This window comes from Cylas formicarius, unplaced genomic scaffold (assembly GCF_029955315.1).
Source record: "Cylas formicarius isolate icCylForm1 unplaced genomic scaffold, icCylForm1.1 PGA_scaffold_7__23_contigs__length_41026272, whole genome shotgun sequence".
Taxonomy (NCBI): domain Eukaryota; kingdom Metazoa; phylum Arthropoda; class Insecta; order Coleoptera; family Brentidae; genus Cylas; species Cylas formicarius.
In genome coordinates this window covers 33,624,935-33,649,755 of record NW_026844352.1, presented here as the reverse complement: position 1 = coordinate 33,649,755, position 24,821 = coordinate 33,624,935, and the positions used below count along the sequence as shown (strand labels likewise).

At 40.2% G+C, this 24,821-nt stretch overlaps 2 protein-coding genes across 3 annotated transcripts; one reads left to right on the top strand and one right to left on the bottom strand.

Moving 5' to 3' along the window:
• Window positions 1-19: 19 nt before the first annotated feature.
• LOC132704359 (low-density lipoprotein receptor-related protein 6) lies at window positions 20-19,696 on the bottom strand. 2 transcript variants are annotated; one of them, XM_060674317.1, is made up of 17 exons: window positions 19,266-19,696; window positions 18,924-19,156; window positions 18,403-18,590; window positions 18,056-18,346; window positions 16,522-17,194; window positions 15,750-16,339; window positions 14,994-15,562; window positions 14,685-14,930; window positions 14,187-14,338; window positions 13,895-14,130; window positions 12,298-12,483; window positions 11,730-12,029; window positions 10,879-11,450; window positions 6,180-6,474; window positions 5,894-6,116; window positions 3,546-3,700; window positions 20-233 (listed from the first exon to the last, which is right to left on the bottom strand). In XM_060674317.1, exons 1-17 carry the CDS (start codon window positions 19,336-19,338, stop codon window positions 20-22), a joined length of 5,196 nt encoding a protein of 1,731 aa, XP_060530300.1. In that variant the 5' UTR covers window positions 19,339-19,696. The 2 variants fall into 2 exon arrangements, with proteins under 2 accessions (XP_060530300.1, XP_060530301.1); XM_060674318.1 differs by lacking the exons at window positions 20-233; window positions 3,546-3,700; window positions 5,894-6,116; window positions 6,180-6,474 and adding exons at window positions 9,483-9,753; window positions 9,803-9,946; window positions 9,999-10,308.
• Window positions 19,697-19,808: 112 nt separating this feature from the next.
• On the top strand, window positions 19,809-24,795 carry LOC132704360 (zinc finger protein 471-like). Its single transcript, XM_060674319.1, has 7 exons — window positions 19,809-20,372; window positions 20,424-20,676; window positions 21,010-21,246; window positions 21,531-21,820; window positions 22,559-23,161; window positions 23,972-24,338; window positions 24,516-24,795. The coding sequence occupies exons 1-7, from the start codon at window positions 20,063-20,065 to the stop codon at window positions 24,619-24,621; spliced, it is 2,166 nt and encodes a 721-aa protein (XP_060530302.1). The 5' UTR covers window positions 19,809-20,062; the 3' UTR covers window positions 24,622-24,795.
• The last annotated feature ends 26 nt before the right edge of the window (window positions 24,796-24,821 follow it).

The following is a 24,821-nucleotide window of genomic DNA, read 5'->3' as shown; positions in this document are numbered from 1 at the left end:
GTTTTATTTCGTTTTTTTTTCAGTGGCCAAGCAGAGCCGCAGCAGACGGATAATGCTCACGCAATTTTTGCAGCCGGCCCCAGTCGATTTCGATCGTTTTACGCTTGCACGCGAGCTCGCGTTCGAGCTCGGTCCTAATCTCGATCAACTCACCTCGCACTTGCCGAGCTCGACAGAGGCGACCCTGGAGACCGGAAGCGCTCTCTGCGATTGATTTGACCTCGTCTACTAATCTGCAAATACATGTCATTGAGCGCTTTCGTCGCAAGCCATGGAAAAAACTAACAAAAAAGGGAGTTGTAGATTGCCTTGTAAATATCGCAAGTTATTCCCCAACGCTACCGTCCACAGAACTATCTAACTAAATTAATAATTACGGATACAATAAGCATTTATAGGACGAATCATACTATAACTGAAAAAAAAAATGGTTCAGTTTCAGTGGGATTATAACAACAAATAACAAAAAGGAAACAAAACCCTAATTATAGGAAAGTAAATCTCTTAGGCATTTTACATGGCAGTTAATTTTTGTTTTGGAGTTATTAGGAAGTGGACTGTATTTTTGCCTGATCAACCTCAGAACTATTAAGAAAAAGTTGAAAAAAACGATTGTCAATCACATTAGAGAATAATCGAGTGGCGCACAGAGGGTTTTCTTCGTCTCGCCGGGTGTTGTAACTACTCCTCGTGGTGGCAAACTTACCAAGAAGTCGAGATGTAAATTTATGAAAATCACTCAATATAAAAAAAACAAGTATGCGAACGACTCGCGGAAACTGCGGGCCACTTAAAATCGCGAATTTTTATTATTACACTGGACCCAGTAGAAAGGAGGGAGCAAGGGAGATATACATTATTTATCAATATCGAAGTCGAAAAACGGCGAAATGTACCATTTCTTAAAATGGAACACTGTACATTATAGCATATTCTAAGAGCAAGTTCGAATAATGAAACATGTTTCTATGCCTAAAAGTAGAAGAAAAAAAAGTAAAAACAAGTTTCTTTGGCATAATTCGTCTTTTACGTGGCTATGAAATATCCATATCCATAATTTTCCGTTTTTCTCATTTACACATTATAGATTATGGCCCAAATTTTGGAAGGAACCAGTATTCTAGTGCCGTTTTAATGAATTTGTTTATTATGCATGCACACAATGCAATCACATTATAGCCACAACATGCAGAAAATGTAACGAAACGAATCTTGAAAAGCTTTGCGAAAAACATTTTAAAAAATGAAACCAATTTTTACATTATGTGTTCGAAGTGTAATAGCCTTCTTTATTTCAGATGGATATATTTGTTCAAAGCATTTTACAGTGCGATGACTAAGTAACTCTTAGTTACTCCGCACCTGTGTCAAATAGACACGTGACTTTAACGCACTCCATGGGTAAAAAATCTAATGGCGTGAGATCGGACGATTTTGCTGACCAATACCACGACCCTAAACCTCGAAACCACTGGTCATTAAATAATTCATATAATTGTGAACCGTTTCGGTAAAGATAGGAATACCCTTAGTTTCGAATCATAGTTTGTAAATTCTTTTTTAATCCTTGCAAATTTCCTGGTTCCTTTCATTTTGAACCGATTTTATCCGATGTAAATGTTTATTGAACTGTCAAACGGAAAATGAATTATTTAACATTATCTAAGATGAATTATGCCAAAGTAATCCAGTTTTCAGAGAAACTTGCTTTTATTTCAAAAACCAAACGATTTAGGTATAGGGACCTAATACATCATTCGCGACGATTTTATTTGCTCTTAGAATATGTGATAACATACAGGGCGTTCTTAAAAAAAAAGCACTTTTCACCATTTTTGTATCTGGTAGGCAAATCATTACTTTTGATCAACCCTGCATAATGTAGAACTAATTTCGATATTATGAAATTCTGTTCGATACCTTCCTAAAGGTATGTCCAAAATTTAAAACTTTTTTCTGGCTCCACTGTAGTAGTGGTAAAAAAATAATCAGAAAAATGCTGAAAATAATTATTTTCTCTAACACCGCTGAAGATTTGTATTTTTAAAAAACAATTTAGCCGATAGGAAAATGCAATAATGTACATGGTGTCTCAGTTAAAATTTCAATGTTGATGCTATTTTTTGGAAAAAGCGGCAACGTCGCAGCCTTAAAAACATTTTAGATCGATATAACATCGCCGCTTATGAAACTAACCAAATTTTTAAGAAAAATCCAATGTACCCTTCGCCGTAAACGTCAAAAGTATCACCAACCGTGAAACACCCCATTTGTATTCGTCTTTGTCGTTAACAGCTGGGGTAGATAAAAAAGACATATACGTACCACCAACCGTCAAACAGCCCAGTATATAAGTATATACTTCAATTTGGTCAAATATTATCGTTTTATCCCGCACTCTCTTTTTATTAATATTCTCTACGTCACAACTACGCCGCAGCTTTACCCCAGTGAACCTGAATTGAACTGAAATTTTGTAAAGCAAATTCTAATCAAAGCGAGAGGGCTAGTAATGCGAATTGTTTTCTTTGTCATGCACGTGAATACCAATGACAGATAACTGTAATAAGAGCTCGTTTGTTGTGAAATCATTGCAATAATGTATCTTTCTTTGAAATATGTGGCTGCGATTTATTTTGACAAGTTTTAACGGCGAAAATCTTGGGTATGTAGAATAGCTGTTAATAATTTCATGTTAATTAATAAAAATTGACGTGATGCGGTAAAAGAAAGTTTACTTTTCGGGTGAGCAAAGCATTTGTACCTATTACGAATTACATGATCTGATTTGGTTTTATAAATAAATAATGACTCAAGTTGCTATATAAATAAAATATATAAATACGCTTATATAAAATATTTTTAGAAATAAAAAACAAATGAGTATTTTGTTATCCGCTTTTCAGGAAATAGAAAATATTGATTAAATCTACAATCGCAAGATAAAATGTTGGAATAACAGTTAAATACTTTGAATTTCTATGCGTTTTTTTAAAGATTTTTTAAGAAGTTAAATTTTAAGTATTATAAATTTTATTTCATACAGATAATTAAATTAAATATTTTTAAATATTTTCAATATTATATATGTTTAACAGATTCTGGAATCGGTGAAGAAATTTTATTAAAGATTCAATTACAACAATTTTAAAGTTTCCTTAACAAAAAGGTTGAAGGCCATAATACTTTCTTGTTCAACTCATTTTACTAGACAATTAAGGCTAATTACATTATTAAGTGATATATGGGTATATAAATTTTTCCATGTGACCTTTATATTGCAAATTGCTGTACCTACTTATTGAGATTCGTGAAATCCCGAGGTCCATTCGCGGAGTCAAAAAAGTCCAAAATTGAATGGGCCGAATAAGTTCGGGATCAACTCCACGAAAATAAAACAACGTAAACCCATTCTCCCATTTTTAAAAATAAGGGAGCGAAAAACCAAAAACAATCCCCATTTCTAGCCGTCTCTTTCTGTTGAAAAATTTGCCTCACTTTTTAAGCCATTGTCAGTCCAGTTCAGATCGAGTTTACTGCATTACCCGTAATGGACCGCGTCGCGACAATTTTCCACCCCGTTTCTCGCCAAACGTTTATCGAGACGCGTGTGGGCCTTTTTCAGAGGCGTGTCCAAACGTCGAAGGTCGTTTTCCAGGGTATCGATGAGGCCTTCCGCGGCGACCAACTCGCCGAGCGTCTGCGATCATCGACATGGTAGCAAAGTGTCGAATGTTCGGGAACACCACAAAGTGTCGAAAATCCCGAAAGGCGTGTTTGGCTGTGGTGCGGGGGGGGGGGGGGGGCGGTTTCGAACAGGAGACCCGCCAACAGCTGAGATGTGACGTACAGAGGAAATTACACGTGATACCAAGATGGATAAATAAAAAAAATGTTTAGGTTAAAACCAGGGATTTTTATAAGGATATCAAATTTAATACTAACATTAACCAGAAATGCAGTTAATTGTAGGTAGTAAATTGATAGGTTAGGTAGGTTAAAATGCAGAACAGAAACAGAACCGCTCAACAAATAGTTTTTCACTACGTCTTTAGGTATTATACACGGTGTAACGCAACGATGTAAAAATGATTTAATATTTTATAGTAGCTTACAAAAAAGGCATTTTGCATGTTTAGTGCATAACATTATTTAATCCTTTGTAAATATATATATATATATATATATATATATATATATATATATATATATATATATATATATATATATATATTCTCACGTATTGATTCACGGATGGAAAAATGTGATGACACTATATTCCGGGATATCATCGAAGTTTTCGAAGTGTTTTCGGAGCGCGAGCATTGAAGATGCCAAGTGAGATTTTGGCGAAACGTCTGCAGGATTTCAGTCGGATGCAAGATTTGCAGGATTCCAGTCGGATGCAGGATTCCAGTCGGAGTTCAACGAGCGAACGGATGATATCCCGGAATATAGTGTCATCATCATATATATATATATATATATATATATATATATATATATATATATATATATATATATATATATATATATATATATATATATTCAAGTTATTGCAAAAAGATATCTCAGATGTACGAAAACAAAATATCAAGCATCAGAAAAGGTAAAAAAATGATTGGTATTCAAAATATTTGTAGAAATGTGTTGTACATTATACTGTACAACTGAAACTTTATAAATAGTAATAAATTTCAATTACGCTAACGTACTTTCCTTCAACTCAGTATGCACCTCTAGGCAAAGGTGAATATACCTGTAGAACTGGAAGCCTTGACTAGAGTTGTCGGACCAAGAGAGTGACCTAGGTATTAGTTTGGTTATACAGTGTGGCACAAAAGCTTGACATCAGTCTTTTTTCTCGCATGTCCCTGTATGAAGGGAATCATAATCAAATTTGAGAGACAGGGTCAAAAAATGATTTTACATTCATTGATGATATTAGCCAACCATAGAATATGGGCATAAATTTAGATTTTTTCACAGATTAGCAAGTATTTTATATTTTTCGGGTAGGTAACCTCTACCTTTGTATAAGTTAATAGAAGTCACTAAGAAATGTTATATTTCTTTCTTGGCACTTTTTGAAGTACTAAATAAATACATTTGACGTTTAAGAAAAATTACTGCTAACTCCTAGTATGGTGTATAAAGGTAAAGGTTACCTTTGTCATAAAAATACAAAATGTTATTCTTACAGGCTTTCACTTGGACAACGAAATATGGATGGAAGAAAATTATGGCGCAAATGTGTTAGGAATAATTATTAAAATGATTGTGTTTAAAATTTTTGTTTCGTTTCAACTATTGGAACAGTTTTACATCAGAAAAGATGAACAATCAATATAAATATTTTCTGCTACACCAATACAACAAAAGATTTGGTGGGCCACCCTGAGGCCATGAGTCCACATCCAGGATCATGCAGATTTTGAAGTAATTTTGTCTCACTATTTTTATGTGGTTCTCATGTGACTATGAGAAATGTCTAACCTTATTTATAAAATAGGGTAGGAATTTATCATCGTTTTCCCTCATGAGATATATTTGATTTGGTAGACGTCGAAAAAGATACTCACGGGTTGGTAAAAAATATTCTTTTGAATGCGGTTTTCAGTGCCCTATATAAAATAATAAAATTAACCTATACTTAAATAATAATTAATTGATCGTATGCATGAGAATTCATGTGTCCTGTGCGGATTTAGCATCCGATGTACGTCCTGTATCTATAAAACAAGCAATATTTTGCTAATTCGTATTCGGATTATCCAGAACAAGCAGAACAAGCGCGATTCGGGATTTCAACATTCGATACTTTGTGGTGTTCCCGATTATCGCCCTCCGCTGTTACACCTCCCCTACTCGCCCGCGACAACTCGAAACTTACCTTGCGCAAGTCGTCTTCGAGTCTCGCGACTACTTCCTCGTTGCAAGCGACAGTTTTCGCCAATGCCAACTCGACCCGGTTGGCCTGCGCCTTTAAATCGTCTGCCGCCTTTCTCAATATCGAATCCAGCGTCGCTCTCAAAGTTAACGAGCGTTGCCGCGTCGCCTCCGCCTCGATCAGCGACTCTCTCGTCCAGTTCTCCCAATATTCCGGCGAAGATTGTCTAAAAACAAGACCATTTCTCACATAAAACAAACGCCTCAGTCGTCTCGGTCAAAACACGTACCTTTCCGGAAAAATAACAGAACCGGGCTTGAACGTCAAAACGGTGGAACGGTTATTTAGCGACGAGCAAAGGACGTCGATTTCATGGGCGTCCCGTTTGTCGCTCCAGTCGAATTCCACGCGCTGTTTAGCCGTTTTGTCTTCCAGCAGCTGTTTCTCGACGTCGTCGAGCACCCGGCCGAAGAGGTCGCGAATTTCCGAACACAGGGCCACCTCTTTTATCAACTCCTCTTCGAGTTCGTCGCGCACTAGTTCAGCGTCTAGTCGCCCCGTTCGCCGGTCTAAACACTCCGACGCTGAAACGCATGTCAAAAATATACTAAGAAACGCTTTTTCGTTTTTAAGGATAAATATTATGTTTAATAGCGGTTCTTTAAATAAAACGCGCAATTATTGTTTGCAGCTAAAAACTCACCTACAATAATTTAAAAAATGCTGATATTATCATATCTGAATTAGTAGCGTACTGCTACTACACGGGCGACCAAAAAATTTAGTTCACTCGAGAAATTACAAATTTTTTTGTAAAAAAAGTTTATTACGAACTTGTAGGTAGTAAATTATGTAACCTACCCTATATGGTCATCTGAAGTTAACAATTCGTCGGAAAATGTGATGTTTTTACAATACTGAGAAAACCCGATAATAACGCGTATTCCCTCGTCCTGCGTTTATGACTGCTCCTAATTGACGAGGCATGCTGTGTATTAAATTACGGATTACGTTATGGTCGATATTGTTCTATTCCTGCATAAGCAACTCTCTCAGCACTTTTTGAAGCCGGTGTATGTCTTCGTATCTCATCCCACACATGTTCAATGGGATTCGTCCGAGTGCTGGCCAATCACACCGCCTAATTCCCACGTCATTCAAATTTTTTCTGACAATTCTGGCGGTGTGGGATCTAGCATTATCGTGCATAAAAATGCCATCTTCGCCTATAGCATTAAAGCAGTCAAGAGAGTCATTCTGTATAAAAACCAACTCTGTGCATGCTTCCGAACTGATTCCCGCCCAAACCATAACCGAACCATCACCTTGTGGAACTCTTTCAGCATATTTGTCTCCGTGTCCTCTATATACTCTCCGACGTCCACCTGACCCAGTAAGGCAAAAACAGGATTCATCCATTCATAATCATTCCAGTCTAAGTCAAAAATTATTTGCCTATTCGATGCCGTCGGTAGCCATCCTTTGACTAGACAATCCATTAGCATTCTAACAGTGCATTCACTAACATTAACATTTGTGACGTCTTGACGCTGATTTCGAAGCCAAACTTACGAACACCAAAAATTGATCATCCCTTTGGTCGTTGATCCTTCTTCAACCGGATCCTGGTCTTCTCGTGATCGAGCCAGTCTCCTCATAGCGTGGGTATACACTTTGTACAGCACATAGACTCCTACCAACAATTCTTGCAGTTTTCCGTTTTCCTCGATCACCTTGCCATTAATGCTACAAATCTAGAGACAACAATACCATCTAAAGGCATTATGACCTGTTAAATACACCAAACAATTATAAATTTAAAGGAAACAAATGAACAATAAACTGGAAAGTACCTAAAGCATGAATTTTTAATTCGGTCGAACTTCCGTTATTTCATAAAAAAGTCGAAATTACGCTGCCAATAACTGATAGATACAAATATCTCCATCCGCATTTGTCGGAAAGCAAATAATTCACTGCCCACAAGACCCAAGATCCGGTGATAAACGTTTTTTTTCAAATTATTTGAAATTTCTTGAGTGATGTAATATTATTCCTATTACTATTACAACAGGTATGGTCTGTTCCTAGCTAAAAGAAAGTGACCAATTGCTTTTGAACGGATTATCCAAGGGTGGTCATTAACATACAATGCAACAAGATTATTACCTTAATTAATAATTAACAATTGATAATTAATTAATTAATAAGAATAAGCTTGTTGCATTGTATGTTAATGACCACCCTTGGACAATCCGTTCAAAAGCAATTGGTCACTTTCTTACATCTATGAACACCCAATACTACTTCAATCTACCTTTACCTAGACAACTATTTTGGCGCTTATTTGTGATGGAGGGTAAGTTTTTGCAAAAAGTACCTATCGATTCCGGCATTTGCAAAATGATGGTAGCGCGCTTCAACCTGGCCCGCTGCTCCTCCAAAAATCCAATCTCCTCAGTGGCAGCTTCAGCAGCTCTTTCGAGCTCGCATTTCCACCTCATTACTTCGGCGCTCTTGTCATTAAGCAGTCGCCTATTGTCTTGCTGCGTTTTATCCACGCTCACCTGTATTTGTTCTAAACACTGACGCGAGTTCCAATTATATCTGGGACAGTAGATCAAGGTTCCAGGCGATAAAAATATTCATCAGTCACACTCACGTTTTCGATTTCGAACGTACATCGTCGCCACCTTTTAAAATAAGAGCGTTGCGAATTTTCCACTCGGCCGGGCTGAAACGAGTTATTGAGTACTTGTCGACTACCGGTCTCGTTCCCGTTAAACCGGCGAGAGGGCCCCAATCAACTTTGCCCGTCGCCCACGGCCCCACCGGCCCCATTTCGTTCACCTATTCCGATTATCCCATGAATTTATTAATCAACGTATGTGAATTATCCCTTGTTAATACGCGAATTAAATTATAAAATTTCTAACCAATCCTACAGCAGAGTATCAGGGAATTCAACGCGTGCTCAAGGATTTTTATTTTCCTTGTGGCCCTCCAAGACCGAAGCCCTTATTAAAAAATGAAAAAATATATAAAAAGCAGGGGGGCAAGCCCATGAAGGACTCGTTTAGACTTAGTTGCGCATCGAACTTTACCTGCTGGGACAACGTCGTGGCATCTTTGTGTTGTGAAGCATAACAAAATGGCGCAGGTTTTTCAATCAATGGAATTTTGTCTTTGCGGTCGTAATGATTGATAACTTCGTTGTCGTTTGAAGTAGGCTCCTTTGCGCAAGGGCAACATTTCGAAGGCTCGTTTTGGCCGACTCCTTCCTCTGGCTGAGAAGGTTTAACCGCGTCGGCGCATTGGGTGGCCGCGATCGTGTGATCGTGCTAAACCTCGGTTGAAATTATAGGCAAATGGAACACATCCCCTAACTCACGTACTTTGTTTTTAATCTGAGCAGAACATAAACAGCGTTTCTGCGTGCTCGCAGCCATCGTTTGCGGAATGAGATGAAAAACGTCAGGCAACGTCAAATATGATGGTTCATAAGTCGGTGTCCCGTTAATTTTTTTGTGTTTGTATTGTTTACTTGGTTAGTTTTTGTGCGTCGAAAAAAAAAACAGTTTTTTTGGTAAAATCTATCAGCTTTATAAAAAATAATATTATTTACAAGTTTTATTTCACGTACAAACGATTAGGCACAAAATGGTTCCCATAACGAATGCTTCCGACTGTATTACAACAAAATGTGTATAACCTCAAAAATCACATAACCCGCGCGGATGCGCGTCGAGAATAATCGAGACTTAACCGTCCGCAAAAAATATTGATTATAACCTTAAAATTCATGGCACGTCGACACAACATACAACATTCAGACAATATGGCGGTCGTGCTTAAAAAATAACCTAAAACGCGACTGAGGTAAAAAATAATAAAAAAAAAACGCGACTTTACGAATCGGAATCTCCCCTGGGCGAGGCCACCGGACTCGGGGGCGGCGGCATTGGGCTAAAATATGTTGATGACCTCGAACTGGGACTGGGTGGGCAACTCTCTTGGTGACAATGAGATCGGGGAGTAGGAGGCGGGCCATCATATCTAAAATTCAACAGTGAGCCTGCGGGTTTACGCGAAAGCCGCTTGGACTCACCGATTTCTTATCATAGGATAATTGTAGTCGCTCTCGTCGCAAACGTCGGTAGAGCACGGTGTCGGGGGCGGAGGCTGATATATCGCTTTGTAATGGCGGTACGGCTTGTATCGAGACGAAGGGCTGCTGCCCCTCGTCGAAGCGGCCGTCGTCACCGGGCTAGGGGGTGGGTTAAGCGTTTCGCGCGGATAACAACCGCTGCTTGAGCCGTTGGTGTTCGAACTACTGGACGCGCCGGTTATGTGACGCCTTTCATAGGAAGAGAGTCCGCTATCGTTTAGCATCGACATACGTACCACGTCCGGTATACCTGCAAATCGATTTGCTTTCGAAACGGTTTGTGTGACGCACTGAACGACAAGCAGTGTGTAGGGACAGTAGAAATAGTAAAACTCAATAACGAAAACAATAGCAATAATATCGAGTTATTGCCATGATGCTAACCTATATTATCTCGACACTGTGACAATGACGAAGGATACCCGACTTGAACGATTCAGTCGAATGGACCGCCCCAAAGCGGAATCGAGCACAAATTGAAAGAGGCGTTTGAACTAGGTGAAATTTTTGTGATTATTAATCGAGCACATCTATCTTGACGACAAAATGTTTTAACAATAGTTGGAACAGATAAAAGTGGCCCTAGTCAACATAACTAGACAACTACAACCACGGTTGTTTTAAAAATGTGATTTTGAAAATCACCAACAAAACGTTTAACATAAACGTCTCCCGATTATGTTGAATTTCGCCAATAAGAAGTTTAAACACGAAATGAACGAACATAGAGCAACATATAACAACAAATCTACAGGGGGCAATGTAAACGTTCTAATGTAAAACGGGACATTTGAACTACCACACTACTTGACGCTCTTACCTTTGCGCAACTTGAGATGCTTGCCGTGCGCGTTCGGATGGAGGGGACTGAGCGCGTCTTCGGGCGTTTCCGCAGCGTCCTCTCGCGGCAGCCATCTCTTCCGGTGACAAAAGAACACGGCCAATACTAGAGTGAAAATGAAAGCGATCACCACCGCCACCACGAAAAACGTCTTGCCCAGCCAGGCGTCGCCGGACCCGCCTCTAGTCCCGTTGCAGTCCTTCTCGTCAGAGCCGTCCGCACAGTTCTCATTCCCGTCGCAGACGAGCGACGACGGCAAACACACCTCCGTGTGCGGACATTGAAACCCGTTCTCGCAGCAGTTCTTCTCGTCCGACTTGTCAGCGCAGTTCGTGGTCTTATCACAGACGAGCGCCTTGTCGATACACTGCCCGTCCTGGCAACGAAACTGATTCGGCCGACACGACGGACAGTCGAGCTCGTCGCTACCGTCCGAGCAGTCTTTTTGGTGGTCGCATCGCCACGAGATCGGAATGCAGTCTTTGACGTCCGAAGAGGCGACCGTACACGAGAAACGCTCTGGACCGCAATTTGGTATTGTGTGGCATAACCTGCAACAGGATCGACGTTTCAAATCTCGGAAATCGTCGATACGTTGGTGGAAAAGCTCGAGAAATCGCTTTGTGAACGCTCATTGGATCTTATATCAAGGTCGCGTAAAGCGACGCAAATACGTGATAATAAACGTGAGATAGGACCTAAATGGAAGAAATCGCCACAAAACTTTTAATATACTACTTTACCGTTATAATATGAAATTAAACTTCGCTTGCCTTTATGTTTTAACAAAAAATCAAATCATCAAAGTTTACATATCATCTAATCCCTACCTGCGGTCCTCCTGCAGCGTCTTACCGTTGGGGCATGCGCACTGCGCATCTGTACCGTTCAGTACGCAAAAGTGAGAGCAGCCTTTCGGATGGGAGGTGTCGCAGCTGTGGTTGTCCGGTCTCTTCACGGATACGAGGTCGACGACGTGGGACACCTGAACGGGAAGCGTCGATCGCGACTTACCGGTAGTCAGCTCCAGCCGTTGTAGCTGGTTGACGTCGCGATCGATCCAGTAGAGCCAACCAGAGTGGACAGTGAGCTGGGTGATCTTTGAGTTACTCTCGTTGACCAGCACGTGCCTAACAAGGTAGCGCTTATAGTGGATTCCAATGATGTAAATATGCGTCAAAAGGAGACCTGACAAAGCCCCAATGTTTGCAAAGCCCAACACAATAAGCATCGGTAGCATTATAATTCCCTGTATATCGTAAACGGCACTGGATGGAAAATAAAGTGGGGGAGACGAGTCAACAAGCCAATAATTGCGTATGTTAGTTGTCGCGTTTTAGGCGTTTTAACTATTTGTCTGGCCTCCAGACCCAAGGCTACTGCTCCATTGGCACCTACTTGTTTTCGCCGTCGATGTTGCTGATGTAGATACTTTGACCCTGGGACCAGACCACCAAGTCGTTGTCGACGTCGACCGCTACGGCGGTAATGTCGCCCGCCTTGGTGATAACGACCCGGTGCGATCCGTCCAGGCGGGTTCTAACTAGTTGTGGCGTTTCACCCACGTCCGTGTAGAATAACAACCTTCGAGCAAAATAACGATGGTGACGCCTTGGCAATTTGTTGGGAAAATGATTGCTAAAATGTTGCCACCCATATTGAGAAAGCGAAAAGCAAAGATGGTAAATGTACCATCCTTGCTTTTCGCCGGCCTGTTTTAGGCCAGTAGATGAGGAGCTTAAAAATGGCGTTTAATTGTGTCAATTGTTTAAATAGTTTAATCGACAAGTCAACACAATTCGCCACAAGACAACGCGTCTCGCAGCAGAATCTTTAGTCGCGCACAAATGAGTTCCCACCAAGGTTGTAGCCCTCGTAATACACTTAAATTTTCCAAAGCGGGAGATGAAAAATTAATTCACGAAGTGTCTATGCATCCAGCATTGTACAATTTAAATCATAAATTTTAAAAGGATCAAAATGTATGGGATAATATTTGGAAAATAATAGCAAAAAAAAATGGACAACTTATCTCTGTAATACAAGTGTTTTTTACGACACATATTTTTATTTTTATGATTGTGATGCTGACATAAACAAGTCAAGTGGTACATGAAAAAAAAAAAAAGGAAATATCCGAGGCTTATGTTTTAGAGAATTTATACAGGTTTTCTGGTAACTCTCGGCCAATCGGAGTACGGCACAAGTTGCCGAATTTAAATTTACTGAAATAAAGCATTGAATGTTGAAATTAAGGGACAGTTTCATTTTTGCCTGTAGTTTTTATTTTTTGTACGACATTCATAAGCCATTCAACTGTCATCTAGTCTTTTTTTATTGTTATTCATAAAATTACTGGATAAATTTGTAAACAAAAAATTAAAAATAGTCTTTTTAAAAATCAGTCGTGGAAGAAATGTAGTGTACAACTCGCGCGAAATGACTATTTGTAGACAAATCAAGTGAAACTGTTGATGTGTCAATTCTGCCATTTTCTACTCGTTTAACTGCGCAGCTAGTGTAAAACACTTTTCTACAGCTGTTTTACGGAAAACAGGCACTAACTTGTGACATAATTAAATGTCATGGAACGATATTATTATTATTATTATTATTATTATTCTGCAGCCCAGTATCTATAAATATAAGATTAGAATATTAGAATTTCATTGAACTGACAACTGGTGAGCTTAAAGTATTTTCTAAATTTAGTTTCTTTATCCTCTCTTCCTCTCTTTTTTGAACAAACTTTTTGTGTAGGTGCTTTTTATTCATTAATGCTTGTTTCATAAGCAGCTAAGTAAGTAAGTAAGTAAGTCATAAGTTTACTAGTAGTCATTTTTAAAACGAAATAAACATACTGATTGACTAGTCAATTAGTGGTAGATTCACCACTAGATGTGATTGAATGCAAACGTCGTCACACACCTTATTGGCATATCGCAATTGATTTCAGGGGTATTCAACACTCGCAGGCAGTTTTTTTACCACTTACCTTTTAGACACGTGTATAACGATCAAACGAGGCTGTTCTCCGTTCCGCCTCTCGAGACTGCCGAACGGGTTGGAATTGTCGAGACGGGTTACATTGATCACATTTTGTATCGCGCACGTCCAAAACAGAACCCGGCCTACCATGTCCACGGCTATATCGAACGGTTTAATGTCTGGACTGCCTGGCACGAACACTCCAGCGTTTGAACTCTTGATCGTGTGGTACTTGCCGTCGATCTTAAAAACGAAGATGCGGTAAACGCGAGCGAGAAACGCGACAGCAGGAAACCAACCCAGTAGAGGACGTTGTTCCTAATGTCATAATCGACCGCGCGCACCGCTTTAAGGCCGTGTATCGGCAACACGGCCTCTGGACAGTCCGATGTGTCCGGTACCAGTCTTACCACCAAATTTTTAAGGCTGTAGATCATAAAGTGCGACGGGGCTGTAAAGAAATCCATTTTAAGTTCATTTCTCAATGAAACTTCCATAGGCAACTGGAATACTATTTGCGAAACTTCTGGATTCCTCCTGAGACAATGTTCACGCCCCTCCTTTAGCTACCCCCTCAAACAGTATAGGGTAGAATGCCATTCAATTTCAGTTAAGCTCTGAAGAAGCCAACAGAATGAATGGCGAAACGTTGGCAAGTTCGATTTATCAACAACCAACGCAGGAGGTTCCAGAAGTAATTTTTGGACTAATTTAGTACAATTGAGGTAATTAAAACAATAATTCGAACTATACCCCGATGTTTAGGCAAAAATAAATAAATAAAGGAGTGTACTTACGAACGCACTCACTGCCTCGTAGAGTGTAGTGGGTGGGGCACGCGCACGTGTATCTGCTCTGCTCATCGGGATCGGCGGCGGGTAAGGCGAGGCACAGGTGGGAACAACCGCCATTGCTGATCGCGCACTGATTGGTACGCTTCTGTTTGATGGATTGGTAAACCACCAGGTCAGACACGTTCTCCGACAAGGCGAAGATTCTCTCGTGCCCCGAGCCGTCGTATTTGTTTGCTCTCGATATTTCCGCTATGAGAAAGATTTTTCAGATTCGAGCGAGTTTCCCATCCCTTATCACCCTTTCTCCATTACCAGTTTTGTGATCACTCCAGTAAATATGTTCCTTGTACAACGTCAACCCGACGGGCACGTGCAGATTATCCTTTACGATAACCTTCTTGTCGTTGCCGTCCAGGTCGGCCGAGCATATGGCCGGCACGTCTTCTTCGCTCCAATAGAGTCTTCGCCCCTCGTAGTCTAGGGTCAGTCCGGCAGCGCGTCCGTTTGTCGATATTAGTTCTTTGGGGTTCGACCCGTCCATGGCAGCTTTCTTGATCGAATTCGACTGCTGGCCCCATTCCGACCAATACATAAACCCGTAAACAGGATCTAGGACAATATCGTGCGGTTCGTAGGTCTCGTCCCACAGGAGAGTCCTCCTCGATGTTCCCACCAAACGGGACACCTCAATCCGATGCGACAGAGGGTCCGTCCAGTATATGTTTAGACCAAGCCAGTCGACAGCGATACCCTTGGGGGAGGTCAAACCTAGGTCGATGACCTTCTGAGGTTCGGATCCGTTAACGAAAGCCCTCATTATCGTTCGTAGTTTGCTGTCGCTCCAGTATATTCGCATCGAATTCGTGTCAAAGTCGATTGAACTTTGGAAGAAGGGAAAAGGGGATCACTAATAGGAAACATATATTCGACAATTATTGCATTAAGAAATAACTTTAACTGTTTACTGAAACCATGATTTCAAAAACCGCCGTATAGTAATCAAAAGAAATAAAGTCAAGAAAAATATAAATTACAGTTAATGAATATATTAATATTTCTCCCGCTCACCTCGCCTCCTTGACCCCAGCGATGTGCAGACTATTCTCCAGCGGCTCGTTTTCAATACTAATCTTTCCAATGCCCTCCCTCTTTGTGTACAACAGGAAGGCGTCTGGTTTGACACATCCAGTGAGATCTCTGGCCAGCTCATAGTCTACTTGACACGCGCAGACGCGCGTTGAGTTGTGTCTGTGCAGACAAAGCTGTGCGCAGCCTCCGTTGCCCTCTTGGCACGGGTTCTTGCCGCTGGCGTTACCCAGCCTTATTGCTTTCACCCCCATCACATTCTCCATTTGATCGACGATCACCTGTCGACCCCCGCCCGTCTCTTTATGGGCCCGATCGATCGCACGCCTCTGCCAGTCCGTCCAGTATAAATAGCCGCCCATCAGGCTGAACCCGAACGGATGAGGGAGATTGTCGCTGATTAGCTCGCGACGGTTCGACCCGTCCATGTCCGCGTACTCGATCTTGTCGAACTTGGCGTCGCACCAGTAGATCTTCTCACGTTCCACGTCCACTGTGATGCCGTTAGGCCAGCCCAGCTTATCGCGGACTACGTAAGTGCGCTCGGAACCATCCAAATTCGACCGCTCCACCTTCAAATTCGAAAATATATATTCAAGGTTTTATTGAATTGACATCATATAATTTCAGGGTAGCAGATAGATATAATATGCCGTTGTTAACAAATTACTACTTAATACACTTCATAAACGGAAATTAAAGTGCATATTTTCACCTACTTCAAATTAGAAAATAACTTCAAACTAAAACGAACCTTCGTGTCCTTCTCGCTCCAGTCGGACCAAAACAACCAGCCGAGCTCCGGCGCCACCGCTATGCCTCTAGGATCAATCAGACCCTGCCCGACAATCACTTTCCGGTATCCCCCCTCCAATCTGGCTACCTCTATCCGGTCGGTGCCAGTATCGGCCCAGTAAATGTTCCGCGACACCCAGTCGATCGCTATGCCGTCTGGATCCTGAACTTCCGCGGCGATGACGTCGCGCTGGTCGGTACCGTCCAGCTTCGACTTTTGGATCTTCTTAACTTCGTCGTCGGACCAATATATGTAACCCTCGACGGGATCATAATCGATTGCTATCGAATACTTGACGTCACTCAGCGGTATTACTTTGTAACTGTAATCGGGTGAGTCCAGATAAATCAGGTAAATATCGGTCCTCCTCGCTAGCAAGAGAATCTCTTGGGGGCCGTCCGCGCAGGTTTGATTGTCGACCAGTTTGATCCCAATGGGACACGCGCAACTGTAATACGGTTGATCGGGCGCCAGGAGGCACAGGTGGGAACAACCGCCGTTATCCGTCTCGCATGCGTGCGCTTCGAGTGGCTGCCTCTGTCTGTCGTACACTTTAATGTCCATCGGATGGGAGGTGAGAAGTATCTCGATGGGTTTCAACGACACGCTCCGCTCATAGAAGTGTATAGCCCTGCGAATGCGCACCGACTATATTATGTGCACGAAAGAGAAGAATCGTGGGACAGCGTGAGAAGAATTGGGGGGGGGGGGGGGTAGAGCGTTTAATTCAAGATTTTCACAGATTTCTGGAAATGACATCCGATTTATTTTCGTGGAACCAACCGTCATAAAACAGTAAATAAACTCCAGACGTGGGAACCAATTGTGTTACACCATTTACATTTATATTACAATTTTCCATTTTTTCTATCTTATAGGCTGAGCTAAATATGATACCACCCAAAAAGGCGCAAAATTTATATTTTACCTTGTATCTCCAGGCATAAGGTGGCATAATTCTCTTTGGGCGACAGTGTACAAAAAATCGTTTAAAAGAGGATACATAGGACTTTCAGTTACCATATTACTTATTTCACTTATAAAGATACTTAGGATACACAAGATTTTTTAGTTAGACATACAGCCCACAAGATTACTCAGTTGTGGTAGATTGTTCACTTATAATACGGAGAACCGTTCATTTTTGTATTGTTCAATTGTTTACTAGCGATACAAAACATAGTTCACTTGTCGCTCACTTGCGATTGAAAATGTGGTTCGCTTGATACAAAGAGTTGTTGACAGACCGACGATCCTTCACTTCAACACGACAGATCGTTTATAATATATAGATTAACGTATTCATTTGGTAAACTACAAATACCGGGTCTCGCGTGCGTGTGTCATTCTACTTAATGGCCTACCAGTTTATTATTTATGAATTCAAAAAAAAAGCACCCGTCTTTTTTTTAAATTACTGTTGGCTCTAAAGTAATGGGGTATAACAGAACAAACAGCCCTTCTTGCTCATAAAAAAAAGAAAACCACTCACATCGTCTTCCAGTCGGTCCAGTACAATTTGTTACGGAACTGGGCAACGGCGTACGGGTATTCAAATCCAGTGGCGAGAAACGTGGATATATTCTTTCCGTCGTAATCCATAACCTTGATAAATAACAGTTTTCCATCGACCCAGTAGACCTTTTCGTTTTCGTAGTCCACTGTTATACCATTGGGCCAATAAATATTTTCCGAAACGATCACTTTTCTTGTAGACATCTCACCATTCATTCCCGCCCGTTCGATTTTCGGTATTTCTCCCCAGTCGGTCCAAAATAACAGCCTAAAAGCAATGGCATGTCACATGAAGCCCGGCTCCTTCGCCATAAACCGCATTACCCTTTAGTCGGCACTACCGCGATGGCGCGCGGTTGATCGATATCGGTCCAGAACAACACCTTGCGGTGTTTTCCGTCCAGCGTTGCCACTTCGATTCTGTTCGCATCGTTGTCCGTCCAATATATATTGTCAGTAAACCAGTCTATCGCAATACCGTCGGGAGCCAGTACCCCCGTTATAATTTCAACCTGAATAATTTTTTAAAGTTCGGCTATAGTTGCAGTTCACAAAAATTTAAAGCTGGATAATAAAATAATAATTGTTGGGCAGATAGAAGGTACAAAATGTTTTTTCTTACTTCTAATATATGTATACTAAAGAAAAACTAATTGAAGTTACTTAAAAATGTGTAGGGGCGCTCCTTCGAAATTGAAATATATTGGCACTATATTTTTTGTTAATATTCTCATTTTAAGTTTTGGGATATCTATTTATTTGCTTTATTTTATTTTAAGCAACTATTTGTAACATAGTGAGGGGATAATAGTAATTTAAATATCTCGATTCCTTCAATTACTTACCTTATTTTCTGCAACAAAACCTGTATGGTGACAACACTGAATGCTCTCAATTTCGTGATCGGCCCAGCAAATTTTCTGTTTAGCATAATGAAAGTCTATTGCGGAAATGTAGGTGTAATTCCTAACTATTGTTAGGGGTTTTGTTTTCACATTATTTATTCTGGTTATGTTCACAATTCGAATATCCTTTGTTGTGGAATAAAGCAGCACAGGGTTATTGAGGGAAGTATAGGCTAAAATAAAGAGCCTTAGTGCATGTATATCAATTTTAAAGGTAATATTATTCTGCGTCCTACGTTACATCTAGGAACATGTAGTCTACAAACTAAAATCCTTAATTACCTGCTTTCGCCTTAAGAAACACATTTATAGTTAGCACCAACAAATGTAAACAAAACGATCTATAAGTAGACATTGGAAAATAAAGTACCAATCAAGACATCCTCTTACACTTGGATGAGAAAAACTAAACATTTATGAAGACTTAATATTTCTCACAACGGCAATAACTCAGACATTTTACATTCTTCTGTCTATAACAATCCCAAAAAGATTTTTAACAATTTTCTACAAAAAAAAAAGCATAACCCCCACAGCGTCAACAAAGAATTAAAACGAAAACATCGCCGCCACCATAGAAAATGCGATTGGTAAGGTGACTGCCCCAGATAATTATCCAAAATGTGTAAGGCTCTCCATTTCTGTTATAAACTTCAAAATTTGCACAAAGATGATTACTATTTTTAGATAATTTTGAATAGGAGTTGAAAAACTTGAATTTAAACAAATGGCAGAGTTGAGTAAAATTCTAAAAGATTGCATTATTCGGCAATAGCACCCCAGGGAAGTTCACCGAGTTTGCGCATCGGCGCATTGTGCTTTGATGGCGTTCCTGCGTTGCATTGTTGCACTGTTGTCACTTTTTGTTGTGTTATTATAGTTTGAAGTCATTTTTTAAACTATTTCCAGGAAGGAATGTGTTTTTAGTCACCCGACGAACGTTTTGAGTGGCTTCGGATGCTTCAAAGAGACTCGGAATCGTCGATATTCGCCTGTAGGAGAGGCTGAAATAATGTAAGAGAGTGACCCTGAAACGTCGTGTCAACGTCACGTAGACTGTCGGCGGCGCGGAATTTGAAATGATGGAAAGCGACAGCGGACGGGAGCTTTTGGAAAACGTCGTGATTAACGGCGAAACCGACGCTCCTCAGTACATAAGACTATCAGAAACGTCTCAGATTATAAGCACAGAATTATTGCAGCAGCCGAACGGCTTAGTTGTAGATTTAGCTGGCAATGATTTTATTCCTGTAACTTACACTTCCGACGATCTTTTATCACAGGAATTGACAGAGGAAGATCGGAATTTGGCAGCTGCGTTGGTCGCCGTTCAGTTAAGTCAACAGCAAAAACAGCAGCAGTTGCATGATGCATCACTACCTATCGTTGGTAGGTCAAGGAATAGTTAGAAATGCTGCCTTTACTGGTTAAAATTTTTAGCTGGGAGTAAAATTTTGGAGGAGTCTCAGTTGATATTGAGCCAAGACAAGAATTCGGGAGCTTCGAGCTATTTGAGAATCGTTAATTCCGATAACCTGTATGTGGAGCAGCAAGGCTTACATAAGCTTGTGGACAATGTAAGACTGGCAGGTACCTCTGCAGTTCAAAACGATTATGTCGAAGAACTGCCAAAAGTTATTATCACGAAAACAGAGGAAGAACGCGGAGGGGATTCGGATAGAGAGTCTGTCAGGTAACATATCATTTTAACAAACATGGCAAGCATCCATTTTTTGAAATTAATTCCACAAAAGGCAAGTATGGTTAGTTTATATTACATTACTCTGCAAAAAATATATAAAAGTTATTGTTTATAATATTTAGCTTATACCAGATATTCAAGGAACACATATTTAGTAACTATGAAACAAAGCAAAATTAAAAAGTAAATTTAGAAATAACTAAAATGCACAGTTGTAGACTTATCAAACTTTTCACTCTATAGTGTTAATAATAATAATAATAGTAGTCATAATAACAGGGTACAGGGTACATTCTTAAGTATTGTTTTTGTTTTTTTCCTTAGAAACGAGCACCGCACTTTGAAAAAAAGTTTGCCACACAAAAAGCGAATATCGAGGAAACTGAGGAAGAACAGCACCTTGAGCGTTAAGAAGTTTGTGTGCAATTCGTGTGATCAGACGTTTTCCAATGACGACGAGTGCGCTGAGCATGAAGCCGCGTGTCAAACTGCGCGGGCTTCATCGGTCGCCTCGCCGTTCTCCTGCCAGCTATGCAACACATCCTTCCAGGATCAGCTGAAGTACGCTCCCGATCACGTAAACATATTTTAGGTTATGTTATATAAATGGTGGACACCAGGGCATCTTTCTTCTGCAACTTGAAACTGAAATTGTTATCTTTACTTTTTTTGAACCAGCTTTTTACCCATTAAAATCATTAAGAATTCGAATAAAAAATACAACGAAAAATGTCAATGACATTTTTTTGTCCAAACCACCTCCCCCCCAGCCCCGAGTTTGACTGCTCACCCTGTTAGAGGCGATAATGAATCGAAGTATAACTTTTTCCCCCGTATATTTCTAGGTTTTTTGAGCATTTGAAGAAGCACTATGAGCCTGGTGGTGGGGGCTTGGCGTCGGGGGAGCCGGAGGCACCGAAAAAGTTGGCCACGCCCCCCAAAGCTGAAAAAAAGTCCGCGCCAGAAGAAAATCAGCCGCAGGAGACGCTACTGTCAAGTTTGCTGAGCCTGACGTGCATCGAGTGCAATAAAACCTTTCGGCGACAGAAGACGTTCGAGGCCCACATGCGGGACGTGCACACGAACAAGAACGAGCCCCTCGACGAGTTCAGCGAGCCGGAAGACATGATGGCGGGTAAGATGTCCTCGACCAAAAAATATTTCGATTTTCAGAAAGCAATTATTTTGAAGTAAAAAGTAAAACGCTTGTGGTATAATCTAAAAATCCTGAAAGTGAATTTGCTTGAGAATCAAGATCATATCAGAAAAGTACTTAATCGAGTTTTATCAATACTGGGCAACAATCCCATTTTGTTCCAACCCTAGAACCAAGTTTTCATTGTATTCAACTTACTATTAATTGGTAAGTTTCATCGCATCACCTCTAGCAGTCAATTTAAAACACTCAATTAAAAGGCGGAGGCGCCGGGGACTTTCTAATTGAACAATTTGTTCTATAGAAAAAAAGCTGTAAATTTGACAATGGCAAATCTGGCTATGGAAAGGAATTTTTGTATTAATGTGTTTGTGGTATTAAAAATATTTTTGTCATTATAATAATTTACGTTAATTTCGCATATATTTTGAGATATCTTTTTGTAATTAGTTACCTATTATTTATCTAAGTATATAATCTGAACACAGTACGTTTATGATCTGTAGCAAATAACTTAAAGAAATAATGAAAAAAAAAAAGGTGGGTGTTTTACCCTTCGACCCACCATTTTTTCTTAGGAGGACAAAGCGTTCAAATGCAAAGTGACATAAGGAACGACATATTATTTTAGCCCAGAGAAAATATGTTACTTTTTTGTAACACGCTGTATATTCAGACTGCGTCTATCCATATAAAAGTCAACGTATCTACATTCAGATATCAACGTGGTGGTGGACAACGATCTCGATGATGACAACGACGAGGAGGACGACTCCAAGGCGTGGTACCGCGAAGAAGACCTCCATCAGACCGAGGAGGACCTCAAAGAGTTGGAAGACAAGAACGAGCACGTTTGCCACATCTGCAAGCAGCCTTTCGCGCTGAGGGCGATTCTGCTCCAGCATCTGGTTACGTGCCGCGTAGTATCGGGCAATATGGAACCCACACCCGCCGTGATCGTCCGCAAGAAAAACAAACGGGTCAAAGAAAAGCTGAACTGTTCGGAGTGCGACCGCGTATTTAAGCATAGGAACTCGCTCGTCTACCACATGCGCAGCCATACCGGCATCAGACCTCACCAGTGTGAACTGTGCGGCAAGAGTTTCTTCGCATCAAGCGCCCTCAAAGTTCATCTGCGGCTCCATTCCGGCGACAAGCCGTACGACTGCGAGCATTGCGGCCGCAAATTCCGGCAATGGGGCGACCTCAAGTACCACAAGACGTCGATACACTCGACCGAGAAGCAGTACCAATGCGAGTACTGCGGCAAAGAGTTTGCGCGCAAGTACTCGCTGGTCGTCCATCGACGAATACACACGGGTAATTTGAAGTACTTGAAGTATATCTCTTGAGCATTTGAAAGATTAAGAATGAGGTTAGATTTTGATTAAAAATAAAAGGAAAGCCTTATTGGTAAGTTGAAATTCCTGTCTGCATGTCGCACTTCCCTTAACTATTTGAAACACTATGAGGTCAGAAAAAACATTATTGGATTCGAATTTATTAGATATTTTTCTGACTCACCTTGAATAAGAGAACAATAAAATTTTAACTTATGTTGCATTTGCAAAAGAAAAAAAACTTTTTGTAAATTAAAAATTATTGTTGAATTCTGTTAGATTTAATTTTTGAGCATCCATATAACCAGATCTTTTTATTGCACTCACATGTAAATTTACGTTTTAAGTGAATTTCCAGTATTTGGGAGATAGTGATCAATCCATTATTGAAATAATTATACACACGACTTTGTTACCTTTAACGCTTTTGAGGCCAACCTGTATATTATGAAAAATACCGTATTACCTTAAACATTTCCCTTGTAAATTCCCAAAATAAAACTTTTTTTAAAGCTTTTATTTTTTATATTTCATTTCTCAAAAAAGCTGTATATTTTTCCTTAAGCCAAACTATGCATTTTAAAATTGTATGCAAACTTAATTTGAAAATAAATTCAGACCCTCACCGCTGCAAAACTCAAACACACAAGTAGAAGTATTTATGGTGACAATTGTTTGGCTTGTTGTCACTCATCCCATTGATAGTATTCTATTAGAAATCAGAATGTTTGTATTTAAATGACAATTTTTTTTTCAAATATGGTTATAATTGAATATCATCCCTATCCAGGTGAAAGAAACTACAAGTGTGAATATTGCGGCAAGAGTTTTCGCGCCTCATCCTATTTGCAAAACCACAGAAAAATCCACACAGGCGAGAAACCACACAATTGTTCGCTTTGCGGGAAACCCTTTAGGGTGAGATCGGACATGAAACGCCACGAGAAAACGCACGGGAAAGCGGTGGGCCAGAAGACGTCTGGCAATGCCGCAACCAAAGTTTTTAAGGTACACAAAAGCGAAGTTGAGGAAAACGATGAGTCGAACGAGTTGCACATTGGCGAGGAGGAAGAGGCGGCAGAACATATTCTGGAGGAATATGCCCAGCCAGACTCCTTGGAAAACATAAACGCCATGGGAATATCCAAAAGGAATCTGTAAGTCACTAGAGTCACCAAGTTTTAACCAAAATAATTAAGCAGTCCAAAATAATGCGCAATAAAAAAATTGCTATGTATTGTAAAAAATGAAAACATCGTCCAAGATGACAAAAACCCAACAAGTTGTTTTGTAAAATGTCACAAAAATCTGTTTATAATTTTGTTTTGTTTTAGGTACACCAATGGCCATGAACTATTTTTGGTCACTTACCCAAATGAAATAGCACCCAGGACAACAGTAGAAACCACAGCCAACTGGATTCACACAACGAACACTTAAATAGTGTACGTTTTTCTTTTTTAAACAATAAGACACTCTGTATAAATCGCAGTTTTTCTAACAATCAGGTTTTTAGATACCTATGTGTTCCATTTCATTAGGTAAGAGTGTTTTGTCACGAATGTATTTTTCTTTTTTTTTTTCGTAGAAGGCAATTTATTTATAAATAAACAATTAACTTACTTATTTAATTGGTTTTA